The 22,503-nt window shown below is 39.9% G+C and overlaps 1 protein-coding gene across 3 annotated transcripts in view; it reads left to right on the plus strand.

Moving 5' to 3' along the window:
* Nucleotides 1-22,503, plus strand: part of LOC134791652 (dihydropyrimidine dehydrogenase [NADP(+)]) — a 27,238-nt gene continuing 4,735 nt past the window's right edge. Inside the window, exons 1-22 of one of the 3 annotated variants that reach the window (XM_063762726.1) lie at nucleotides 1-168; nucleotides 4,187-4,297; nucleotides 7,050-7,220; nucleotides 8,240-8,401; nucleotides 8,881-9,068; nucleotides 9,675-9,801; nucleotides 10,007-10,157; nucleotides 10,464-10,633; nucleotides 10,837-10,914; nucleotides 11,285-11,417; nucleotides 12,202-12,389; nucleotides 12,906-13,112; nucleotides 13,414-13,578; nucleotides 13,816-13,968; nucleotides 14,279-14,399; nucleotides 14,521-14,604; nucleotides 14,843-15,021; nucleotides 15,429-15,605; nucleotides 18,199-18,432; nucleotides 20,656-20,720; nucleotides 21,354-21,446; nucleotides 22,377-22,487. In XM_063762726.1, the coding sequence (XP_063618796.1) occupies nucleotides 130-168; nucleotides 4,187-4,297; nucleotides 7,050-7,220; nucleotides 8,240-8,401; nucleotides 8,881-9,068; nucleotides 9,675-9,801; nucleotides 10,007-10,157; nucleotides 10,464-10,633; nucleotides 10,837-10,914; nucleotides 11,285-11,417; nucleotides 12,202-12,389; nucleotides 12,906-13,112; nucleotides 13,414-13,578; nucleotides 13,816-13,968; nucleotides 14,279-14,399; nucleotides 14,521-14,604; nucleotides 14,843-15,021; nucleotides 15,429-15,605; nucleotides 18,199-18,432; nucleotides 20,656-20,720; nucleotides 21,354-21,446; nucleotides 22,377-22,467 (3,087 nt within the window). In that variant the 5' untranslated portion in view covers nucleotides 1-129 and the 3' untranslated portion in view covers nucleotides 22,468-22,487. Of the gene's footprint in view, nucleotides 169-4,186; nucleotides 4,298-7,049; nucleotides 7,221-7,541; nucleotides 7,650-7,686; nucleotides 7,793-8,239; nucleotides 8,402-8,880; nucleotides 9,069-9,674; nucleotides 9,802-10,006; nucleotides 10,158-10,463; nucleotides 10,634-10,836; nucleotides 10,915-11,284; nucleotides 11,418-12,201; nucleotides 12,390-12,905; nucleotides 13,113-13,413; nucleotides 13,579-13,815; nucleotides 13,969-14,278; nucleotides 14,400-14,520; nucleotides 14,605-14,842; nucleotides 15,022-15,428; nucleotides 15,606-18,198; nucleotides 18,433-20,655; nucleotides 20,721-21,353; nucleotides 21,447-22,376; nucleotides 22,488-22,503 lie in introns of those variants that run through there. The other 2 variants (XM_063762724.1, XM_063762725.1) reach the window with 2 other exon arrangements.

Here is a 22,503-nt window from a genome sequence, read left to right on the forward strand (position 1 = left end):
GCGAAATGTGCGATCAGTCGTAACTGAGGCGCTGCCAGTGAGTAGTCCTCTACGATAAAATTGGATTTCGGAATTTACGCGTTTTGAAAATAGTTTTTATTCGGTTGCAATAAAGTGCAGTTTGGCATCATGGCGAAATTATTGAGCAGAGAACTGCCGGACATCGAGGTCAGTTATTCGAGAATTGTTATTTATTCAAGTGCGTATAAGAAAATAGTAAATATGTAGATAGCTCCATAGCAACGAGATTTGCGTGATATCGATCGAAATTGTAGATCTTACTCATATTATTATCTTTATCACCTGTTTTTAGTAGATAGGCCCCCCTATCTAACTTCCCAGTTTTTATCAAATAATGTTTTTTTTGCAAGTGTAACGCAACATTATCTTGTTACACTGTCCTTAGTAAGTATCTGGATATTCTGGATATTATAATCGGCATAAAGATTGCTTAAAATTACTTAACTAATTTTACTAAGTAGTGATTAAGTAACTATTAAACAATATTCCTACCTAACAAAACAGACAACAGAATCAGCTAAAAGTTGAGTTTTATAAATAGAAATAACTCTCCCGGAACTCCGGAAATGGATTGGATGACCAAAAACGATCAGTCTCCTATATAATGTCAATCATGTGTTATCAACTTATCACTTATCACCAACTACTTATATTTATAAAATAATATGATTATTTTTCGTCAACGATAAGGCCATCGTGCTAGGGGGTCTATGATCTATTCAGTACAATATTTTACTCTAAACACATTTTGTAGACTGTGGCTTTAATTGTAACAACGAATATTTAATCAAACACAACTTAATGACAAAATTAATGTAAACCTACAAATTAATTCTGGTGAAACCAGATGCATCATTAATTTTAAAGTATGTAAGTACCTAAGTATATACCTACCTAATAAGCTTCCGGAAAAGACAATAAGTGACACTGACCCTCGCTTTGTTCGCTTTGTGGTATTTAATGATTCGCAACATAGATCGAGACAATTTAATATTCATTAAACAAGTTTCTCTATTCAAGGTTTTTCGGTCTCTTCCTACGAGTAGGTAAATAAATATCTTAATATCCAAGATTATAATGTTATAGTTCAGATATATAATATACCTACTTTGTGTAAGTTTATCGTCATAAATATCACAAATAACTGTTTATCTTTTAAGGTCACTGTGGCGAAGTCCGGCATACTTTATTTTTTTTTTGACTTTGGAGTGATCTAGTTCCGTTAATTATTCACCTATGTTACGGCTTGTAATCGCATACGATGAAGAATTTAATAATTAATAGTTTAGCCTTAGTGACAGATCATTTCAAGCACAAATTAAGCAAAAACAATGGCATTTTTTAAAATTCGGCGAGTAGACGGACTTCCCGTGCAGTTTAAGGGAAGTCCGTCTAGTTATGATATCAGCCAATCTATGGGTGCGTATATGTTCGTAGTCAAATTGCTAAAAAGAACGGATCAAGACAATGAAAAGTGTATTTTAAACCTTATCAAATCGTTATAATATTAAAGTCGCAAAAACAGTTGGTAATCACTGATTTAACGAAAATATGACGGACTTGCCTTGAACATAATAGACGGACTTTCCAACTTAGTCAAATTTTAATATGATAAATTGTGGAACTTATAATTACAAAACTAAGCTAATTTCTGATATTTTAAAAATAGAATAAAGACAATTGGTTCTTATGCTACCTACGTAGTTGCTTTCTGATGCACAATCTTTTCAAAAACGATTTTTAACAATTTTTTTTCGAACGGCTGTCGCACTATGACTTCGAGTTCAATACATGAAATTACTTGTTGAGGCGGATTGCTCTGAAGTTGGTTGTCACAGCGCCATCTGTTTTACAGTGACGGAAGTAGCGCGAAAAACTGGTTAATCGACTGGACTCCAAAGTCGCATACGCCTTCAAATTCAAAAGTTATAACGTGTTGACGGACTTGCCTTGTAGACGGACTTGCCCACAGTGACCTTACATGTATAACACTAGCCTATACATTTTAAATTCCACCTATGTAATGTACTTCACTTTGATTCTCCTCTTATTTACTGCAAAACGTATAGGTACTTACGTAATAATTAAAACATTGTTGCACTAGTAGGTATAACGTGGTATAACTGCAACGTTGCACTTATTCTTCATTAGCATAATGTAACGCGAATTATGTTAATGATCTATAGATCATTATATCATTACCAGTAGATATAAAAAAATATGTGTATAGGCTGAATATAGTACCTATTGCGGGTGGTCCAGCAGGGCTAGTATGATACGGTTATCGCACAATCATTCAATCCGGTTCGAAGGACCAAAATGTTATGTTAAAGGACCTACGTAATTAAGTTAATTCGATAAAGTCTACCAAAACTGTTATCGACCTAGGTCTAGGTCAATATTGACGTGATCAATGTTTTAATTGGCTATTGAGAAATTTGAGAACGGGCTGATGATTAGTGATTAGAGTTACCAGTGCAGCGTCTGCCCGCTAACTTCGTCTGCTTGGAATGATACAGAGTTGATTTAGCATTTATATTATATTAAAAGTAGACATTAAGATACTTATCAATGATATAAAATACAATTGACCATTAATACTATATACCTATGTTAATAGATACATAGAAAGAAAATGATGTATAGCGCCCAACTTCGAATAGTATTTAAAGTATTTTACGTCGGTGAACGGTGACAAATTGTTATGTTTTCCATTTTCTTTACAAAACTGAATATAATCGCTATTGTATTGTTCCGAATAACAAAGTATTGTAAGAATGAGCAATGCATGACACGTTAAACTAGATACCGGGCTTAGATAATTGTGCACGTGATAAGGCTAATAGTAAGCGTATTATTTACATTGCTATACGCATTAATTAATGTACTGCTAGTGCCTGAACGAAAACCGAGCAGTATCAGCATATCAGTTAGAATTTGTCGCATTTTGTCAAACTAACTTCTATTTCATTTGTAAATGCCTGAACTGAACGGTAATTCGTGACGACAAGGCTCGTGCGTAGAGTCTTTCAAAGCTAACTCTGCACAGACAGACATTGCAGTATAGTCATATATTCATGGAATTTTGATGTTTATGGTGCCACTTCGACACTCTGTCTATCAAACTGCAAAGGAAGTTAGGTTGTTCCGACTTTAGGTATGACACTTTCGTTCAATGTTTCATAGATTGACGAAGCGAACGGTTAGCACGAATGTATAAACGCAGTCTCAGACCTTGATAAATTTAAATAAATTTGTATAAAAATACAGTGTATTTTTACAAGCTTTTATTTAGTTTCACCTGACCGTTGTCTGTAATCAAATCTTGCAAGTTAAATTTGATCCACTTCCGGGTTTCCGATTGAGCTGAAATTTTGCATACATACGTAAGTCGGGTGACAATGCAATATTATGGTGTCATTGAGCTGATCTGATGATGGAGACCGGAGGTGGCCATAGGAACTATGTGATAAAACAACAAAACCTAATTGTGTTTGGGGTTTTTAGAATTGTCTCGATGAGCATTAGTTGCCTGTGGAAAGAAAAGTACAGTCAGCGATAAAAGCTTGTACCAAAAATGAAATTTTTGCCAAAAACTTATTATATCGATAAGTTCGATAACGCTTAATATATGTCACTGCCATGACGCGATATATCAATATGGCAGTCTTTGTTTGTTTCGTGTTATCAGTTACTTTGGGTCTAAGGCTATCAGAAATGTGAACTTTCAATGGGTAATTTTGTATCATTGTTAAATCACTATTGTTTACAATAAAACGTATGTTTTGAACGGACAGCCAATTATATTAGGCACTCGTTATAAGTTGCGTTTTTCAAGTAGGTTGTTGGCTAGCCCTTCAATGCCATACAATTAACTTAATCGACCGTTAACCGGCATCTTGCCAAACTAATAAGGAAGTTATTTATCCTTTTTCAGGGCACTTTCTGCTGAGGGGGGACAGAGAAAGGCATATGTTGTTTCCCTGTCCCCTATAGCAGGAAAGTGTCTAGAGAAATGATTATGTAATAACCCCTTAAAGGCTAGTAGACTGAGCGGAGCTCTAGATCTACTAGACTGTGCCTTACAGTACCTATCTGTATTCCATGTAATATAATGGCAATAAAGATGTAGAGGCTTTTTATTTCTATTTAATTTTCATTTCAGAACCTGCTGCGACTCAACCCTACGGTAAAACCGTACACCAACCTCGTGCCTTCCGCGCAGACCAAGAAGAACAAGCAACACTGGAAGAGAAATGCCGACCGGAAATGCACCGTGAGTGATTTGCATAATTCTGCCTGCTATCTCTTTTCTTATAATTTTAATTATCTACTTACCCCCTTATTCATAAACGTCTACTAAAGTTGACAAGCCGATAATAATCGTTTGTGCCTTTCCGACGTATTGGTATAGGGTCATTCCAGGTGATTTCAACAAATCGAGGGTGCCGTATGATTATTGATTTGAATAAAAAAAATTGAGGATATACTTCATGGTGGCAGAAGTGCTGAACCACCACCAGTTTTTTTTTATCTCTTAATTTCCAAGTTTTGCCCATTCGAAGTTAGCAGTGGGGTTAAATTCCTGCTTGTACAAAATCCGACCTAACTTTTTTTCTATAAAAGGTAACGAAATAATTATTACTTTTTTTGATTAGGTAAGAAATGTGGATATTATACTGTATGACAAAATTTATCTGAATTAACTACAAAAAAAATGGTGACCACCCGAAGTGTACACCTAATTGGTCAATTATTGCAATTTTAAATTGGTTCCTGTGCCAACCCTGGTGCATATCAATTATTACTTTTTTCTGGAATATAAAGTACTTGCCGTGTTCATCTTGTAAAATAAATATAATTGTGTAAGAGCAATAAATTCTAAAAGAAAACTATAAGTGAAAATTGAGAAATTCGAAAAATGCTCATGTTTGACTCTAAAAAAAAACCATGTGGAAGATAAAATAAAAATTTGATTTTAGTCAGCAAATATAGCTGATATCTTCGTTAATTAGATTTAGGAAAAAAGTTTTGTTATTTTGCCTATTTTTTGAAATATGATTTTTTTAAACCGCTCATCTCTCTCAGAATTTCATTTGCCATAATAGTCAACAGCCATTATATTGTTTCCCATAATTACATATGCAATACTTATTGTTTACTATATTAGTCAGGTGCCAGAAACTTTGTTTCCCATAAAATCAATTTCAATAATATCATTTGTCATCATCATTGTAAGCCATAATTATCACTAGCCATAATATAATTTTTTTACAGAAACCAAATGCTACTAGAAAAATGGGTTAGGTTAGGTTTGACCTGCGACCCTTACAGATAAGTAATGCTACTGCAAAAGTGGGTTAGGTTAGGTTTGAACTGCGACCCTTACAGAAAAGAAATGCTACTGGAAAAGTGGGTTAGGTTAGGTTTGAACTGCGACCCTTACAGAAAAGAAATGCTATCAGAAAAGTGTGTTAGGTTAGGTTTGAATTGCGACCCTTACAGAAACCAAATGCTACTAGAAAAATGGGTTAGGTTAAGTTTGAACTGCGACCACCCTTGGATTAGGTGAGGGTAAATATTCTATTAAATAATATGATTACAATTAATAATATGGACAACAACACGTATGGCACTCGTACGTTCTGGAATCTAATAATCGGGTAAACAAAGAGTATGTCACATCATTTTTATGGTAAACAAACAATTCGAGCAAATGAAATTCGGGCAAATAAAATTCGAGCATATGAGTATTATTTTATATAATTTTCGGACAAACAATAGACAACCAAAAAGTAGCATGTTAAAAAAAACATATTTCAAAAAATAGGCAAAATAACAAACCTTTTTTTTCTAAATCTAATTAACGAAATTATCAGCTATATTTTCTGACTACAATCAAATTTTTAATTTCTCTTCCACATGGATTTTTTTAGAGTCAAACACGAGCATTTTTCGAATTTCTCAATTTTCACTTATAGTTGTCTATTAGAAGTAATTGATCTAACACAATTATATTTATTTTACAAGATGAACACGGCAAGTACTTTATATTTCAGAAAAAAGTAATAATTGATATGCACCAGGGTTGGCACAAGAACCAATTTAAAATTGCAATAACTGACCAATTAGGTGTACACTTCGGGTGGTCACCATTTTTTTTTGTAGTTAATTCAGATAAATTTTGTCATACAGGATAATATCCACATTTCTTACCTAATCAAAAAAAGTAATAATTATTTCGTTACCTTTTATAGAAAAAAAGTTAGGTCTGATTTTTTACAAGCAAGAATTTGACCCCACTGCTAACTTCGAATGGGCAAAACTTGGAAATTAAAAGATAAAAAAAAAACTGGTGGTGGTTCAGCACTTCTGCCACCATGAAGTATATCCTCAATTTTTTTTATTCAAATCAATAATCATACGGCACCCTCGATTTGTTGAAATCACCTGGAATGACCCTATACCAATACGTCGGAAAGGCACAAACGATTATTATCGGCTTGTCAACTTTAGTAGACGTTTATGAACTATATCACCATGAAATATATCCTCAATTTTTTTATTCAAATCAAAAATCTTGCGGCACATTTTTTAATTCAAATTTGTTGAAATCACATGGAATGACCCTATAATGGAACAAACGATTATTATCGGCTTGTCAACTTTAGCAGACGTTTATGAATAAGGGGGTTAACGTATTACTAAAGTGAGGTAGGCAAAGAAATAAACATCATGTTTAAAGTAAACCTTTTTAAAAACAACACGTACTTTTATGATGGACGAGATTTATTAAACGCTTAAAGAAAGATATTTTTTTAAGTACCTGTCATATTCCGACAACACCTTTGTCGCCACTGACGCGCTTGAGCATGACCACCAAATCCACCACCAATCACCGATGTCGATGTCGATAAATGATATAAAATCGATCGGCATGGTCATGTAATATCCGACATAATGAATAATCTAAACAGGCATTCTGTAAAACAATTCCAATCATTTTTAACCCAACTGTTCTGATTCAGACCTGTCCGACCCTGGAAAAGAACTTCGACGACATCAAGCACACGACGCTGTCGGAACGGGGTGCGCTGAAGGAAGCCGCCCGCTGCCTTAAGTGCGCCGATGCACCTTGTCAGAAGAGCTGTCCTACACAGATAGACGTCAAGAGCTTTATCTCCAGCATTGCTACTAAGGTATCATCTTAATTCATATCAGCCGCATAGGTGGTGCGCTGAAGGAAGCCGCCCGCTGCCTTAAGTGCGCCGATGCACCTTGTCAGAAGAGCTGTCCTACACAGATAGACGTCAAGAGCTTTATCTACAGCATTGCTACTAAGGTATCATCTTAATTCATATCAGCCGCATAGGTGGTGCGCTGAAGGAAGCCGCCCGCTGCCTTAAGTGCGCCGATGCACCCTGCCAGAAGAGCTGTCCTACACAGATAGACGTCAAGAGCTTCATCTCCAGCATTGCTACTAAGGTATCATCTTAATTCATATCAGCCGCATAGGTGGTGCGCTGAAGGAAGCCGCCCGCTGCCTTAAGTGCGCCGATGCACCTTGTCAGAAGAGCTGTCCTACACAGATAGACGTCAAGAGCTTTATCTCCAGCATTGCTACTAAGGTATCATCTTAATTCATATCAGCCGGATAGGTTGTGCGGTGAAGGAGGCTGCCCGCTGCCTTAAGTGCGCCGATGCACCTTGTCAGAAGAGCTGCCCTACACAGATAGACGTCAAAAGCTTCATCTTCAGCATTGCTACTAAGGTATCAATATACCAGCTACATGGCGTAGCAAAGGCAACTGTCATCCTATTGAGCAAATTTTGATGTTGAGCGTGTCAAAGTTTACAGTCAAGTAATTTTAAGGATTTTTCAATCGCTTCAATACGGCTGCCCTATCCTAACTTAGCATTAGGAAGACTGGCTCATTACCGTGGATGCAAAGATATAATCTTCCCTCTCGCCAGTCGAGAAAAATCCTGCCTCACATACCAAGTATCATACACTTTGTAGATCTGCTTATACGCGCTGTGCTTTTCGGACGTAGTCGCTCTTTCAAAAAAATTAATTTAGATCTACTAGATCCACCAGATTTTTCGAGCAATAAGCAATTCATATTGCTCATGCGTGCAGTGCATTTAAACATCTCTACAATTCAATGATTTTTGAATTGTTCTTCATCTTCCTGTCTAACCAATCGTATAATTCCAGAACTACTATGGCGCCGCTAAAGCCATCCTGTCGGATAACCCGCTCGGTCTTACTTGCGGGATGGTGTGCCCCACCAGCGACTTGTGCGTGGGCGGTTGCAACCTCCACGCGAGCGAGGAGGGCGCCATCAATATCGGAGGGCTGCAGCACTTTGCTGTCGATGTAAGTATCAAAATGTCTTTAGCGTTCACCCTCACTAGCTCTGATATATCAAAAGACATCCACAGCTAGACAAGTAGACAAACAGGGCCTGGTTGTAAAATGCTTCAAGTTACAATCAGTATTAAACCGACAACATTGGTCAAAAATTGGCCATTGGTCGAGAAAGTTGCAATCGCATCAACATTAGTCGGGATACCAACCCGCCGCGCCGCTCTACCTACTGAGCTACCGAGACTTACCCGTTGATAGCGATTATTTCCACTATATCATTCATATGCACCTTATAAAAGATATGGTGGAGGTAAAATAAAACTTGTTAGTGTGGTGTCCAAAATAATACAAATCTTTTTTGAAACAATAAGACCGTGCCTAAAGAATGATCTAAAAAGAATTATAAAATAAATGTGTTATCTGGTGGGTGACTTAGGTATGCATTTAAATTGGAGTGTCATCAAGTCAACTGCGTGTATTTTTTATAGATCTTCATGAAGATGGGCATCCTGCAAACCCTGGACCCGAACACCAAGCTGCTGCCCCGCGGCGGCGACCAAAAGATCGCACTCGTCGGAGGTGGCCCGGCCAGCATCAGCTGCGCCTGCTTTCTGGCGAGGCTGGGCTATAAGAACCTCACAGTTTACGAGAAGGAGGCGTATTTGGGTGGTCTGAGGTAAGTCATCATCATATCAGTCAAATAGGTACGTCCTCTGCCGTACATCAGAAGATCGCATTCGTCGGAGGTGGTCCGGCCAGCATCACCTGCGCTTGATTCTTTGCGAGGCTGTGGGCTATGATAGAACCTCGCTGTTTACGCGAACTCTAGAAGGAGGCGTATTTGGGTGGACTCAGGTGAGACACCAGTTTCGTTGTCCCTATTTCAGCTAAGAATTAACACCATTACAGCTGATATCAAGTTCACACATTGTATAATTTTGGTTTGGTATAGTGGACGGGACGGTGGACGGTGGTCAAACATTTATATTGTCTGATGGATCACAAATTCTTAACCGTCTTTTAATTATTTATCCTCTTGCGTTTGTGTGAAATCTTTGCAGGCTATGCCGATTTAGGGCTTATTTAGACGATGCGAGAACTCGCATGTGAGTTTTATTACATTGCGGTTTTTGATCGGTCGGTTGAATTGGACGTAACCACAATCCGCAATGTAACTACAATCGCATGCGACTTCGCGTGCCGTTTAAATCAGCCTTTACCCCATCATGACGTTAACTTTTCTAATCTGAATGAAAGTACTAGTAAATATCTTGAATTTCAGTTCTGCTGAAATCCCGCAATACCGTCTTGGCTATGATGTGGTTCAGTTCGAAGTGGATCTGGTGAAGAGCCTCGGAGTCAAGTTCGAGACCGGCAGAAAGCTTTCTACCAACGACATCACAGTCGAGGTAAGTTTCTTTTGTCTCCCTTTCAGTTCGTCACTCTTAACAAGTGGTGGTGATTACGGGCCATTCATTTTTGTTGCAATGCAGATCTCTCTCTAAGTTCCACCATGTATCTTCGCTCACATATACTTCGTCGTTGATTCGATATCGTCTGTCCATTTACTGACTGCACGTAGATTTATTTTTCCATTTATGATTCTATTTTCAGGGTCTCCTCAAAGACGGCCACAAGGCCGTGTTCCTTGGCATCGGGCTGCCGGAGCCGACCACCGTGCCCATCTTCAAGGGCCTCACTCCCGATATGGGCTTTTACACTAGCAAAAGCTTTTTGCCTCTTGTGTCTAAAGGCAGCAAGAAAGGTAAGAATCCATTTCATTTGCAAATTTCTTTACAAAGTAACACTTTTACATTGTCCCGTATGCGATGCAGCCTAAAGATAACTGAATATGGACGCCACTGGACCTACTCTTCTTTCTTCTTCTTCGTCCTTCCCTTATGACTGAGGATCGTGGCCAACAACTATGTCCCTCCATTTATCGCGATCAAGGGCTATGTGGGCTGTACCTACTCTACCTTAGTGTTTTTCAACCTGGGGTCGTGACCCCCTGGGGGCTCAGGAAGGCTAATTTGATTCTGATAATGATAACTAGCAACTTTATCGCCAGGAATGTGCGCCTGCAAGTCCGCTTTGCCCGAGCTGCACGGGAACGTGATAGTTCTCGGCGCCGGCGACACGGCCTTCGACTGCGCCACGTCGGCGCTGCGCTGCGGCGCGCGTCGCGTCTATGTGGTGTTCAGGAAAGGATTTGGGAACATTCGTGCCGTTCCAGAGGAGGTAATCAGTATTACTACCGTATTTACGTCACATTGTTTAGTTATTCCCACTAATAGTTACCACCAAACTGAGTTGGCAGTAGTTACCACTGGTAACAACTTGGTGGTAACTAGTGGTAATAAACCCACATTGTATTTCTAAACTAATCCCAAAGCACACGAATCGTAACCAACCGATTTTTTAAACATTTTGTTTGTCCTTAGGTTGACTTGGCTAAAGAAGAGAAATGCGAATTCGTCCCATTCATGTCACCACAAGAAGTTATCGTCAAGGACGGGAAGGTAAACTTAAATATAAAGCACGCAACTGATTCAAGTACGAGTATGGATGCAATATGTGAGCTATTGAGGAAATTGAAATCCATTGGGCTGTAGACAAGAAGGTTCTTATTTCGGTCTCATAGCTGTACAGTTGTATAGACAATTATGTTCCTAATAAGACGGGTTCGGGAACGCAAGATGATTTGTGAAGACGGGGCCTGTTTCTCAAATGCTTGTAACTTGTAATACAAGTGGAAGTCCCTTTCTAACAAAAGCTGTCAAAAAATGACATCCGTTTGTATTACAAGTTACAAGCTTTTGAGAAACGGGCCCCTGCCGGTTTATTGTGCTCACAATGTGCTTAATGTCAACGTGAATACTTTATTTCCAGGTGGCTGGTCTAAAATTCTGTCGCACCGAGCAACTAGATAATGGCGATTGGATCGAGGATCACGAGCAAGTTCTGCAGCTGAAGGCCAGCTTCATTATTTCAGCCTTCGGCTCCGGATTGTATGATAGTAATGGTATGGTTCCAAACTATTCGTTTTTCAGCTATCATTACAATACAATTATTTGTTTTTCATGGGGGCAAAGTTGCTGTTTAATCTCAAATTGGGTAAACAACTCAAAATGTGTAGGTATCTAAATAGGTACTCTGCCTTTCTTGTGGATAAAATGCAACTTTTTCATCCGTTTTTGACGTGATAACGTCTTATAAATCGATGAACACCGGGTAGCATGCACGAAAAAGTGTCACGTTGTAGACAGTAGGGCTACCGCCAATACCGAAAATCGTCAATTGCGGGCATTTTTCTCTGTCACTCTAATTACGCCTTCATTGGAGTAAAAGAGTAAGATCCCCGCAATTTGCGAATTTCGGTTTTCGCGGTAGCCCCTCTGATCTCCATGGTAACGTTACGGCCACGTTTTCTTATGACGTTATCACGCAAAATTATCGTCCGTAAACCGACTATACAGACAACCATTTTTTTTAAGTAACAAGAGAGCCTTTCAGGCCTATTCGGATTTCGAGATAATCACAAGATCTTGAGACGATTTAGAGATCAACTAGATCTACATTAGATATCGACTAGATGTGACTTGGATATCTAAGTCATAACTTGTCGAAATCGTTCAAGAGGACCTCCAGAATCGCGGAAACGTCAAATTTGACATATCTATCTTACAAATATCTTTAAATTATCCTTATCGTAACTTGTTGAAGTCTAGTAGAAATCTAATTCATTTTCCGAATCGAGCCGTTTACCAGATGGTGTCGTGAAAAAGTCTTTTTCATCTTCATTACAGTAAAAGAAGCCATGTCCGGCGTCAAGCTGAACCGATGGGGTCTTCCAGAAGTGAACAGCTCGACCATGCAGAGCGTCAGCAACCCTCATGTGTTCGTGGGTGGAGATTTGGCTGGTGTGGCTGAGACCACAGTGGAGTCGGTGAACGACGGCAAGACTGCGGCGTGGTACATACACTGCTATCTCCAGGTCAGTCTTTAGGTATATGCTTACTGTAATGTCGATAAGATCTATGTACTTAGTATTTCAGGGCGGCAGCTTTACTACACTTTAACGAAAACAACTTAAGTATATAGTCTTCGGGTCACAGGGCAAACAATCAAGTAGGTCTAGGTAACTCGTCTCTGGAATTGTGTATAATGTTTCTTCTGGAGATCCAGTACTGTGAAAAGAGAAGGCTAGACCGGACTGTTCGCAATATATTGAATGGGCCTGTTGTCATGTCCAGCCCCATTCAATATCTTGCCGACAGCTCGTTCCCCCATCTGTAAATCAAGATACTTTGATCAACTGTTGAAATGAAGTATTGCATTAAGTAGTTGATAAAAACAATATTTTGCAAAATGATCCATTTGATGTAAGTAGGTAGCATGTATTTTTTTTCGACCCTGCGCTAATATGTTACGTTCTTTTGTAGTGTGAAGAGTAGTAGACCTATAAAGAGATGACTCCTACACCAAATAAAATAACACCATTTTTTTACAGGGCATTCCATTCGACTCCCCAGTGGAGCTGCCTAAATTCCACTGCCCCATCGATGATGTGGACCTATCAGTGGAAGTCTGCGGCATCAAGTTCCCTAACCCCTTCGGGTTGGCCAGCGCACCCCCCACCACCAGCTCAGCCATGATACGGCGCGCCTTCCAACAGGGCTGGGGCTTCGTGGTAACCAAGACCTTCGGGTTGGATAAGGTACGTAGATCCGTGTAGTGTGACAGTCAGTGAATCTCCCATTACCAGTTTGGCCATGTTTCACGTTTCTAGCAGGGCTTCGCTAATACCGAGACCAGTTTGGATAAGGTACGTGGTTCTGTAGTGTACATCTTCTGCATGGTTTCCTAACCTACGCACGGGTTTGCCAGTATACGTCCCTTTCGGGATAGTTCCTGAACCCTACTCCGGCCGCACCTTTTAGCCAACATGAGTAGATTTTATTTATGTTTAAATTCTTGTATTTTGATGTAAGAATCATACGATTTTTTTCTAACCTCAGGATCTAGTAACCAACGTGTCACCCAGAATCGTGCGAGGAGTAACATCAGGCGAGAACTACGGCCCAGGACAAGGCTGCTTCCTTAACATAGAGCTGATCTCCGAGAAGTGTGAAGCCTACTGGTGCCAGAGCATCCGCGAGCTGAAGCGGGATTTTCCCGATAAAGTGAGTGGTTTACAACAGACTAAAAAGAATTTTGGCCCAGAAGGGCTACTTCCGATACGTAAAGTCATCTCCCAGATGTGCTAACCTAACCTAACCCAAGTAGATCTGATACGACTGATCATACCATGCAAAGATGGTCTGAACGGACCGGACCACCAATGCACTTAGGTCATTAATGATTTTGAAGGCAATTTAAACTGTATTTGTATTGATCAATGAATGTGTGTTACATTTCAGGTGATCATCGCATCGATAATGTGTTCGTACAACGAAGCAGACTGGACGGAGCTGGCTCAGAAGGCCGAGGCAGCAGGGTCTGATGCACTGGAACTTAATCTTTCATGCCCGCACGGTATGGGCGAATCCGGCATGGGGCTTGCTTGCGGACAGGTAGGTTTGACAGTCTTTAATGGGTCTTTTAATGGACGTGAGCTTTTGCTTTTAGTGATGTCATTAGTAGTAGCCACATGTTCACAATAAGAGCATCCGCTTCTGCATTTTAAGTATCGTAAATCAGAGCCTAATTGTCTAGATTTGATGCCTAATAGTCTGAAAACCGACTCTGAGTTTATCAGAACCAATAGGGCAGGCCCTAAATTCAGATGTGTCTGAGGTAGGTATACCTACATCTAAGAATTCGATTGTCTCGCCTTACCAACCCAAGTATCTTTAAGTAGGTAGAACTTTTCTTCTTCCGCAGGACCCGGTCCTAGTGAAGGGCATATCGCAATGGGTGAAGAAAGCCGTCAAGATCCCGGTGTTCATCAAACTGACGCCGAACATAACGGACATCGTTAGCATAGCCATGGCGGCGTATGAAGGTGAGCACACTTTGAAATTCTCTTTCATAACTTAAACTATAATATGTGTACCTACAATACATAAATTTCGCATAACTCTTACTCCCAAAAAGCCAGTTTAGTTAAACTTACTTTACTGTAGGTGGCGCTGATGGCGTGTCTGCAATCAACACAGTGTCTGGCCTCATGTCTGTGAAGGCCGACGCCACTCCTTGGCCGGCAGTCGGTAAGCGATCTTAAACCCGTAACACACTACAGCACCGCGACCTTGGGGCGGTGCGGTAGTGTGTTACGGCTATTACAGTAGATGTATCTACTTAAAGGCCCATTTGCATGGTACGAGTTTTGGGGCGAGAAAGAGTTTGACATTATTCATCGCCGCTACTGAATTTTTTGTGAGGCTCGAAAGTAGTCAGCAGACACATCTACTAAAGTGCACATTAATTCATTTTCTCGTTTGTCAGGACGCGAGAAGCACACAACATACGGCGGCGTATCCGGCAACGCCACACGCCCTATGGGTCTGCGCGCCGTGTCGGCCATCGGCAACAAGCTGCCCGGGTTCCCTATCCTCGGCATCGGTGGCATCGACTCCGCGGATTCAGCGCTACAGTTCATGTTGTGCGGCGCGCCTGTTGTGCAGGTATAAGTCTAATAGAAGCAGCACCCCCATTTAGGTTTAACGTTATGCGCTTATTGCCTCTACATGGACGTCGGGGGCACCTTTTGTAGGAAGGCCGGCCGGCTAATTTTCTACAAAAAGTACCCAGCGACCGCGTAGATGTAGGTAATAACCGCGTATTCTAGCTAGTTTTCAGCAACAGGTGCATTTCCGGCGAGTTCGCCAAATTTGAACTCACCCTAAGGGCTCATTTAGACGATGCGAGAACTCGCATGCGAGTTTCATTACATTGCGGGTTATGATCGGCCGGTTGAATTGGACGTAACCAACAGTCCGCAATGTAACTAAAATCGCATGCGAGTTCGCGCGCCGTCTAAATGGGCCTTTTTATTGTCTTTTATAAGTTTCTCATTATTTTTTCTTGGCAGATCTGCAGCGCTGTCCAGAACCAAGACTTCACCGTGGTGGAAGACTACATCACAGGGCTGAAGGCGCTCCTGTACCTGCGCTCCAAGGGGCTCCCGGGCTGGACCGGCCAGTCGCCGCCTACATTCAAACACCAGAAGGGCAAGCCTGTGCAGACCTTGTATGACGAGAATGGGAAGGTAACCACGAATGTCCAGAACTCGAAATTTTTCGCCAATTAACTTCCACTTCCACTAACCTGGGGTTAACCGGTTAAACCGTTAACCCAGTGTCAAATTGTACTGGTAACCATGGTAACTCCAGGTTCAACCGGTTATCCCCGTGCACAGAACACCCGACTAGAAACCTAATATTGGCCATTTTGTTCGCGACGCAAATCACCAAACTGTGAGGCGCGGGAGGGGTGCTCCCGGCGTTGCGATTGGTCGTGGCGCGCTGACACGTGTAAGCATAGGGATGGGACATGTTCATTACTTGCAGTGGTACTGGTACCAATGGTACCGTAATCTGTTGCGGTAAAATAATTGTTATCAATAAAGTCCACAGATTAATTACTTCAGAATATTCATACAATATAATCATTCATTAGGTACTTTAAAAATGTATCTAAAAATGTTACTTTGCATATTATTAATGAGCTAAGATTGTAAACATAAGAAAAACTGTAACGATTTCGATGAAATTTGCTATATGGGGGTTTACGGAGGCGAGGCGTTTTAACTCTAGGAAAACGCGCATTTTAGATTTTTTATGTTTGCTGTGCAAAGCTCGGTCTCTCAGATATTCAGTTTTTATTAACGCTGTTTTCTACAGTAGTACCGTTGAGGCACCACGTCACTGACACAAAGGCAAAAGCCGCTATACACCAATGCATGCATGCTAATGAAAAATACTGTATTATTTTCCTAGTCAATTCATACTAAACAACCATGCATAATCTATTTAAAGCATCTAAGTACCTACGTTTACGAATAAACCGACGCGACAATTTTGTATATGATCCCAGCACATCTGTAAAATTAGTTGGGTTACGGCAATAACATAAACAAATATAAAATAATATAAATGTGTAATAAATTTCACATTTCGTCGGAGTCCATTTCAGTTCATCATCAGGTACATCTCGTGACCCAAGACCTTACTGCTCACCTAGAGGATTCTAATAAACCCACACAACATGTGTCTATCACAAACCAACACCGATTTCCCTCGCACTTCTTCAAAGTTCATCATCAGGTCCAGCTCATGGCCCCCCACCTTACTGCTCACCTAGAGGATTCTAATAAACCCACACAACATGTGTCTATCACAAACCAACACCGAGTTCCCTCGCACTTCTTCAAAGTTCATCATCAGGTCCATCTCGTGCCCCCCCACCGTACTGCTCACCTAGAGGATTCTAATAAACCCACACAACATGTGTCTATCACAAACCATCACCGAGTTCCCTTGCACTTCTTCAAAGTTCATCATCAGGTCCATCTCGTGACCTAACTGCTCACCTGGCTTCTTAAAAAAAAATTACATCATTCATTTATTATTAATAAATCAATCATGAATTTCAAAAATACACTTTGGTGGCAAACGCAGCCTATGGAAACTATACTACTAACTAATGGCGCTTGCAACTAGGAGAATGTCACATGGGCGTTGCTCTGAAAACCTGCTAAAATATGATCATTTTCTTATTTTGATGCTACCTCAATAATGGTACTACTAAGTAAAAACTAAACTACATACTACATATACCCACTAAGATAAACTACCAACTACCTAATTAAAACTATAGATTTTACAGATCAATTTTATTTATTCTCAATTAAAAATGAAAGAGAATCACAATTATCTTTTACATTTCTTAAAATGGTACAATATGGTTCGAGCGAAAGCACGAATTTACCGCAATTGACAAAACCATCACCGTCACATCACTAGTTGTTGACGTGAAAGGGATAGCACATTGCATTTTCAAGTTGACGGAAAAGGACGGGCTACTTCACTGCCGCTCAGTACAACCATATTGACCAGTATAAAATGAACCCCGCGGACAAGAAATAATTTTCAACAAAATAGTGATTTTGACTTACCTGTGGAATGTTATTCCATCTGTTTTATAACTGGAAGTCTTAGATGACTTGCCACACCATTTCACACTGCAAAATCCCATGATTTGAATAAATTGCGATTTATTTTCGTAAACACGCGCACACTGTTAACAGGTCGTGAATTTGGACGCAACTGATCGGAGCGGCGCGTGTGAAATATTTTATAAGCGCTATTGCTCGCACGAGTGGAGGCCGCGAGTCGTCCTATAAGCTATGTCTATAGGGGTTGGTCTGTGTCCCCGTGTTAGTGGGATGGTGCAAGTGGCGCTTAACATAACAATGTTAATTAATCCTAATCCATAATTCTCTGACCAATGAATGAACAACTGCCAGATGCCTGGATCCAGCTTAATAAGGATAGTACTTATAGCAAAAACTAACTGTTTTTTCTTGCTCTCATTATCATGAACCTCTACCATTTTACGAGGCTAGTTCTTAGTCAACTTTAGTGCTTAGCTAATACCTACGTTAATACCAATTTCATTAGGTTCACATGTCAGACTGATTTGCAGTTGTGGTCGCCACACAAGAATCCTTCAGCCCCCCGGCTATAAATTCTACGAACAACTCCTAACCCCAGATTTTGTCTGGCAACTCTATTTCTCTTTTAGATATTATTTCTAGCTAGATCTTGCAGATAAACCCACTGAGAAATATCTTTTCCCAGGTTCTAGCCCACTTCGGCCCCTACAACAAGAAGCGCGAAGACCAGCTGCACAAGATCAGGCTAAACTCAAACTTATTAGCCGACAACAAGGTCGACAGTTACTTGGTAAACGGCACTTCCAACGGCCGCTGCCCGGTGCCCAGTATACGGGATGTGGTGGGCGAGGCGCTACCTAGAATCGGGACTTATAAACAGCTGGATAACACGAAGCAGGTCGTCGCGTTGATAGACGATGTAAGTTGACGACTGCCATACTTATGACTACTGTATGTACCTATTATAGTCTGTATCTTTAGGTATTTAAAAAAAAGTAAACAAACAAATTGTAAATTTTCGGGTAGTTATAACATTTATTGGTTAACAAATACAAAAGCGCTAGGATTTATCACTGAACGAGCTGACTTTAACCGACATTATTTGATCATGTAATGTTTTCATCTACCCTCAACTGGCATAAGGAGCCATTTGAGGGTAGATTTTGTATATAACACTTTAAACTCTCGCGTTTTGTACACATATTTAATTACACAAACGGGTCTACCGCGATATAATTTCATTGTTTTTACCAAGAAAGTCTTTCCGTGACCACAGCTGGTGCAACTCAGCTGAAACGTCGGAATTAAAGGTAAAAACAATGAAATTATATCGCGGTAGACCCGTTTGTGTAATTAAATAGATTTTGTATACTTTTATTTAAATACCTAAAGATACAGAGTATAGGTATCCAATATTCTAGTTCTAAGACCAAGTAAACGTAGTCCCTCTAGTTTAGAGATCTAGGTTACAAATTAAAATAGGTAGATATTGCTAGGCAATGCCCTGAAACGGGTGTATTACTGTAATAAACTTGTTGTTCTGACTAGATTTAAGAATTTTTTGAAATACCTACCTTCTTTAGGGTGCCATGTGTTCCTATAATTAATTGTAACATCTATGTATGTACCATGGTTCGCAATAAATGATTTATGATGATACTTATGATGTCTGTAGAGTGTAGACAGGGTTGGGCAGTATTTCAATTACATGTATTTGAAATACGTATTTGAAATACATTTTTGTATTTTGTATTTGTATTTCAAATACTACCTGGAAAAGTATTTTGTATTTGGTATTTCAAATACTGCACTCACATGTATTTTGTATTTTGTATTTCAAATACTTCAAGCATCAAAATACATTTCTACAAAATACATTTAATTAAATTCTATAATCCTAAAATGGAACGTTTATTTAAATATAATGTATGACTTGTACGAGGGCAAATACAATGCGCGAGCTATTCTGTGCGGAACTTTTCGTCAACAGCCAGGGTATAGGGTCATTGCAGTAGTTTCCGTCCATGCTCTAGTTTTAGACTACTTGACGGATTAGCAAATAATATATTTCATTTTTAATTTACTACTTGCGAAATATAATTTTGATATCATCATCATCATCATCATCAGCCTGGTCTCGTCCACTGCTGGACATAGGCCTCTCCTATTGCACGCCATTGAGCACGATTTGCGGCAACTCTGAACCAGCTCTTGCCAGCCGCCTTGCGAAGGTCATCGCTCCATCTAGTCTTAGGGCGTCCTACGCTACGTTTGCCGATGCGCGGTCTCCACTCGAGAACTCGTCTACCCCAACGGTTATCGGTTCTACGGCTAATATGACCGGCCCACTGCCACTTCAGCTTGCTAATCCGGTGGGCTATGTCGACGACTTTAGTTCTCTGACGGATAACTTCATTTCGAATACGATCCCTCAGAGAGACTCCGAGCATAGCCCTTTCCATAGCTCGCTGAGCGACTTTAAATTTATGGACCAGTCCTGGTCTGGTCCATAATTTTGATATGTAGACAGATATATATATTGTTTCGACATTAAGGATTGAAATCAGTCCAAATTTGTGCAGCAATGTAGGTTTATATTCAAATTTCGTCAAGTGGACGAAAACTAGCGCAATGACCCTATAAGTTTTTAGGAAAGGATATTCGTTAAAAAAAACTGAATGATTAACACATTCGACACCGCATACCCGACTCGCGGGCACTCGTAAACTTTACTCAGATGCCGGACAACCCGCCCAGCGGGTTGTTTTGTACGCAGATATAGACGACCGGTTTCTGGGGTAGTGCGCCGTTTTTTACCCGGTTGCGAAAGTGTTAAACAAAAAAATTGAAAGGTATTTTGTATTTGAAATACATTATTTTAAACACTGTAATTTGTATTTTGTATTTCAAATACCCGTCACCAAAGTAATTTGTATTTGGTATTTCAAATACTTTTAAAAATGTATTTTGTAATTTGTATTTGAAATACGTGGAAGCCAGTATTTTGCCCAACCCTGAGTGTAGACACATACTTGTAAATGTAAATTGTAGGTAAATTTAAGCACCGGATTGACGGTGTAAGTTACCAATCATTTTTGATCCTTTTGGCAATTAATAATGCAAAAATCGTGTTTATTTTCAGGATATGTGCATAAACTGCGGAAAATGCTACATGGCGTGCGCAGATTCGGGATATCAGGCAATTGAGTAAGTACTTAACTTACTACTACCTAACCCTACAAAAGCTTGCAAAAATTCTACTAACTAGCGGAGTTTAAACGTGGCGAGTACTGCGAGTAGCTTGCGCGTTAGCGACGTAAGAGCCCAACCCAATACGTACTACGTAACCTAAGTTAGCCATGTATTGAGTTCTTAGCAACAGAGTGCATTTTCGACGCGATCGACTAATGTGGACGCACCTTTATAAATTAAAATATTAACAATTCACTGCCAGTGCGAACGTAGACGATAACATGGGAAAAACCGTAGGTATGTAGCAAAAAGCGCCTACCCTACGAACAGAGAACCCGCCGTTTAGTGGGTCACTGGCAGTAAACGTGTTAACGAAATCTGTAAATGTGTTAACAGCATATGTTAACAGCTGTAGCTGATGATCAGAAATAAAATCTCAGAGCGCGTGGCTGAATGCTTTTAAAGATAGGCCAAGAAAAGTCTGCAACGATTTTGATAGCACACGCAGTGCAAGTGTTATTTTAAACGTCTATTTTGTATGAAACTATGACGTATAAATAACAATTGCACTGCGTGTGCTATCAAAATCGTTGCAGACTTATCTTGGTCTAACTCTACCACCAGCTTAATAAACTTGTGTGTTGACAGATTCGACCCGCAGACTCACATTCCGCACGTGACGGAGGATTGCACTGGATGCACGCTGTGTTTGTCCGTGTGCCCGATCATCGACTGCATATCGTAAGTATTAAGCCCTGTCCAGACGGGGACAATTTGTCGACAATCTGATTAAATTGTCCGAAGAAATCAGGCCGTGCGGACGCAAACGCCAATTTGGCTCGCCGAATTCGACCGCCGATTATGACATTTATGACCGATATTACCGATAAAATGGGGTGCGGACGCAAGAATACCAATTTGTGACGATAGTATTTGGGGGCATATTTTTTAAATTTAGAGCAATCAACACCACCTGATTTGATCGGACAATTTAATCAGATTGGCGGAAAATTGTCCCCGTCTGGACAGGCCTTTAGACTTGTTCAGTTGCTAGTTTTTATATGACATCATTTATAATAGTAAAAGCCGTAACACACTACCGCACCGCACCCATAAGTGAGAGAAGAGATCTCTCACTTATAGGTGCGGCGCACCAAGGTCGCAGAGCGGTGCGGTAGTGTGTTACGGCTATAAGTAATTGATATTCTCTTATTTGCTGCCCTATCGAAATTAAATGAGTGAAAACTGGCAACACTGACCGGTAAATTAGGGGACTTATTATTTTGTCTTGACTACTTGAATAATCAGAAGTAGAAGTTGCAAACTAAATAATGCATTCAAAATTGTCTGAGCACAACTTTATTGATAAGAGAGTAACAGCGTGCAGATAATTTTGACCATATGACCCGAGTAGCTAATCTGTTGCAGACTATAAATAACCTAATCAAAGCTTTGCAACGAACTTGTTCTTGCTTTAATTACCCTCTGGTTATCAATCAGAGATCAAGGTGTTAATGATTCTCATGAACACCTTATTTTTTTATTATAACAGACATTAGGCCTCCAAAATCCAATAGTACTTCCCTTTTTTCAAATTGTAAGTCATGTAATGACGACTGCAGAGTTTCTTAACCAATTGGTAGATTTGTTAAAATGATATTTTAATTACAGGATGGTGCCAAAGACAATTCCACACGTTATCAAGAGAGGTCTCCATAAACAAGTGCATCCGGTACATCCTTTGGATGGAGTGTGTCAATAAAAAGAATATATGTATAGATGGTCAAGCAAATCTTGT

Source organism: Cydia splendana, chromosome 6 (genome assembly GCF_910591565.1).
Source record: "Cydia splendana chromosome 6, ilCydSple1.2, whole genome shotgun sequence".
Lineage (NCBI taxonomy): Eukaryota > Metazoa > Arthropoda > Insecta > Lepidoptera > Tortricidae > Cydia > Cydia splendana.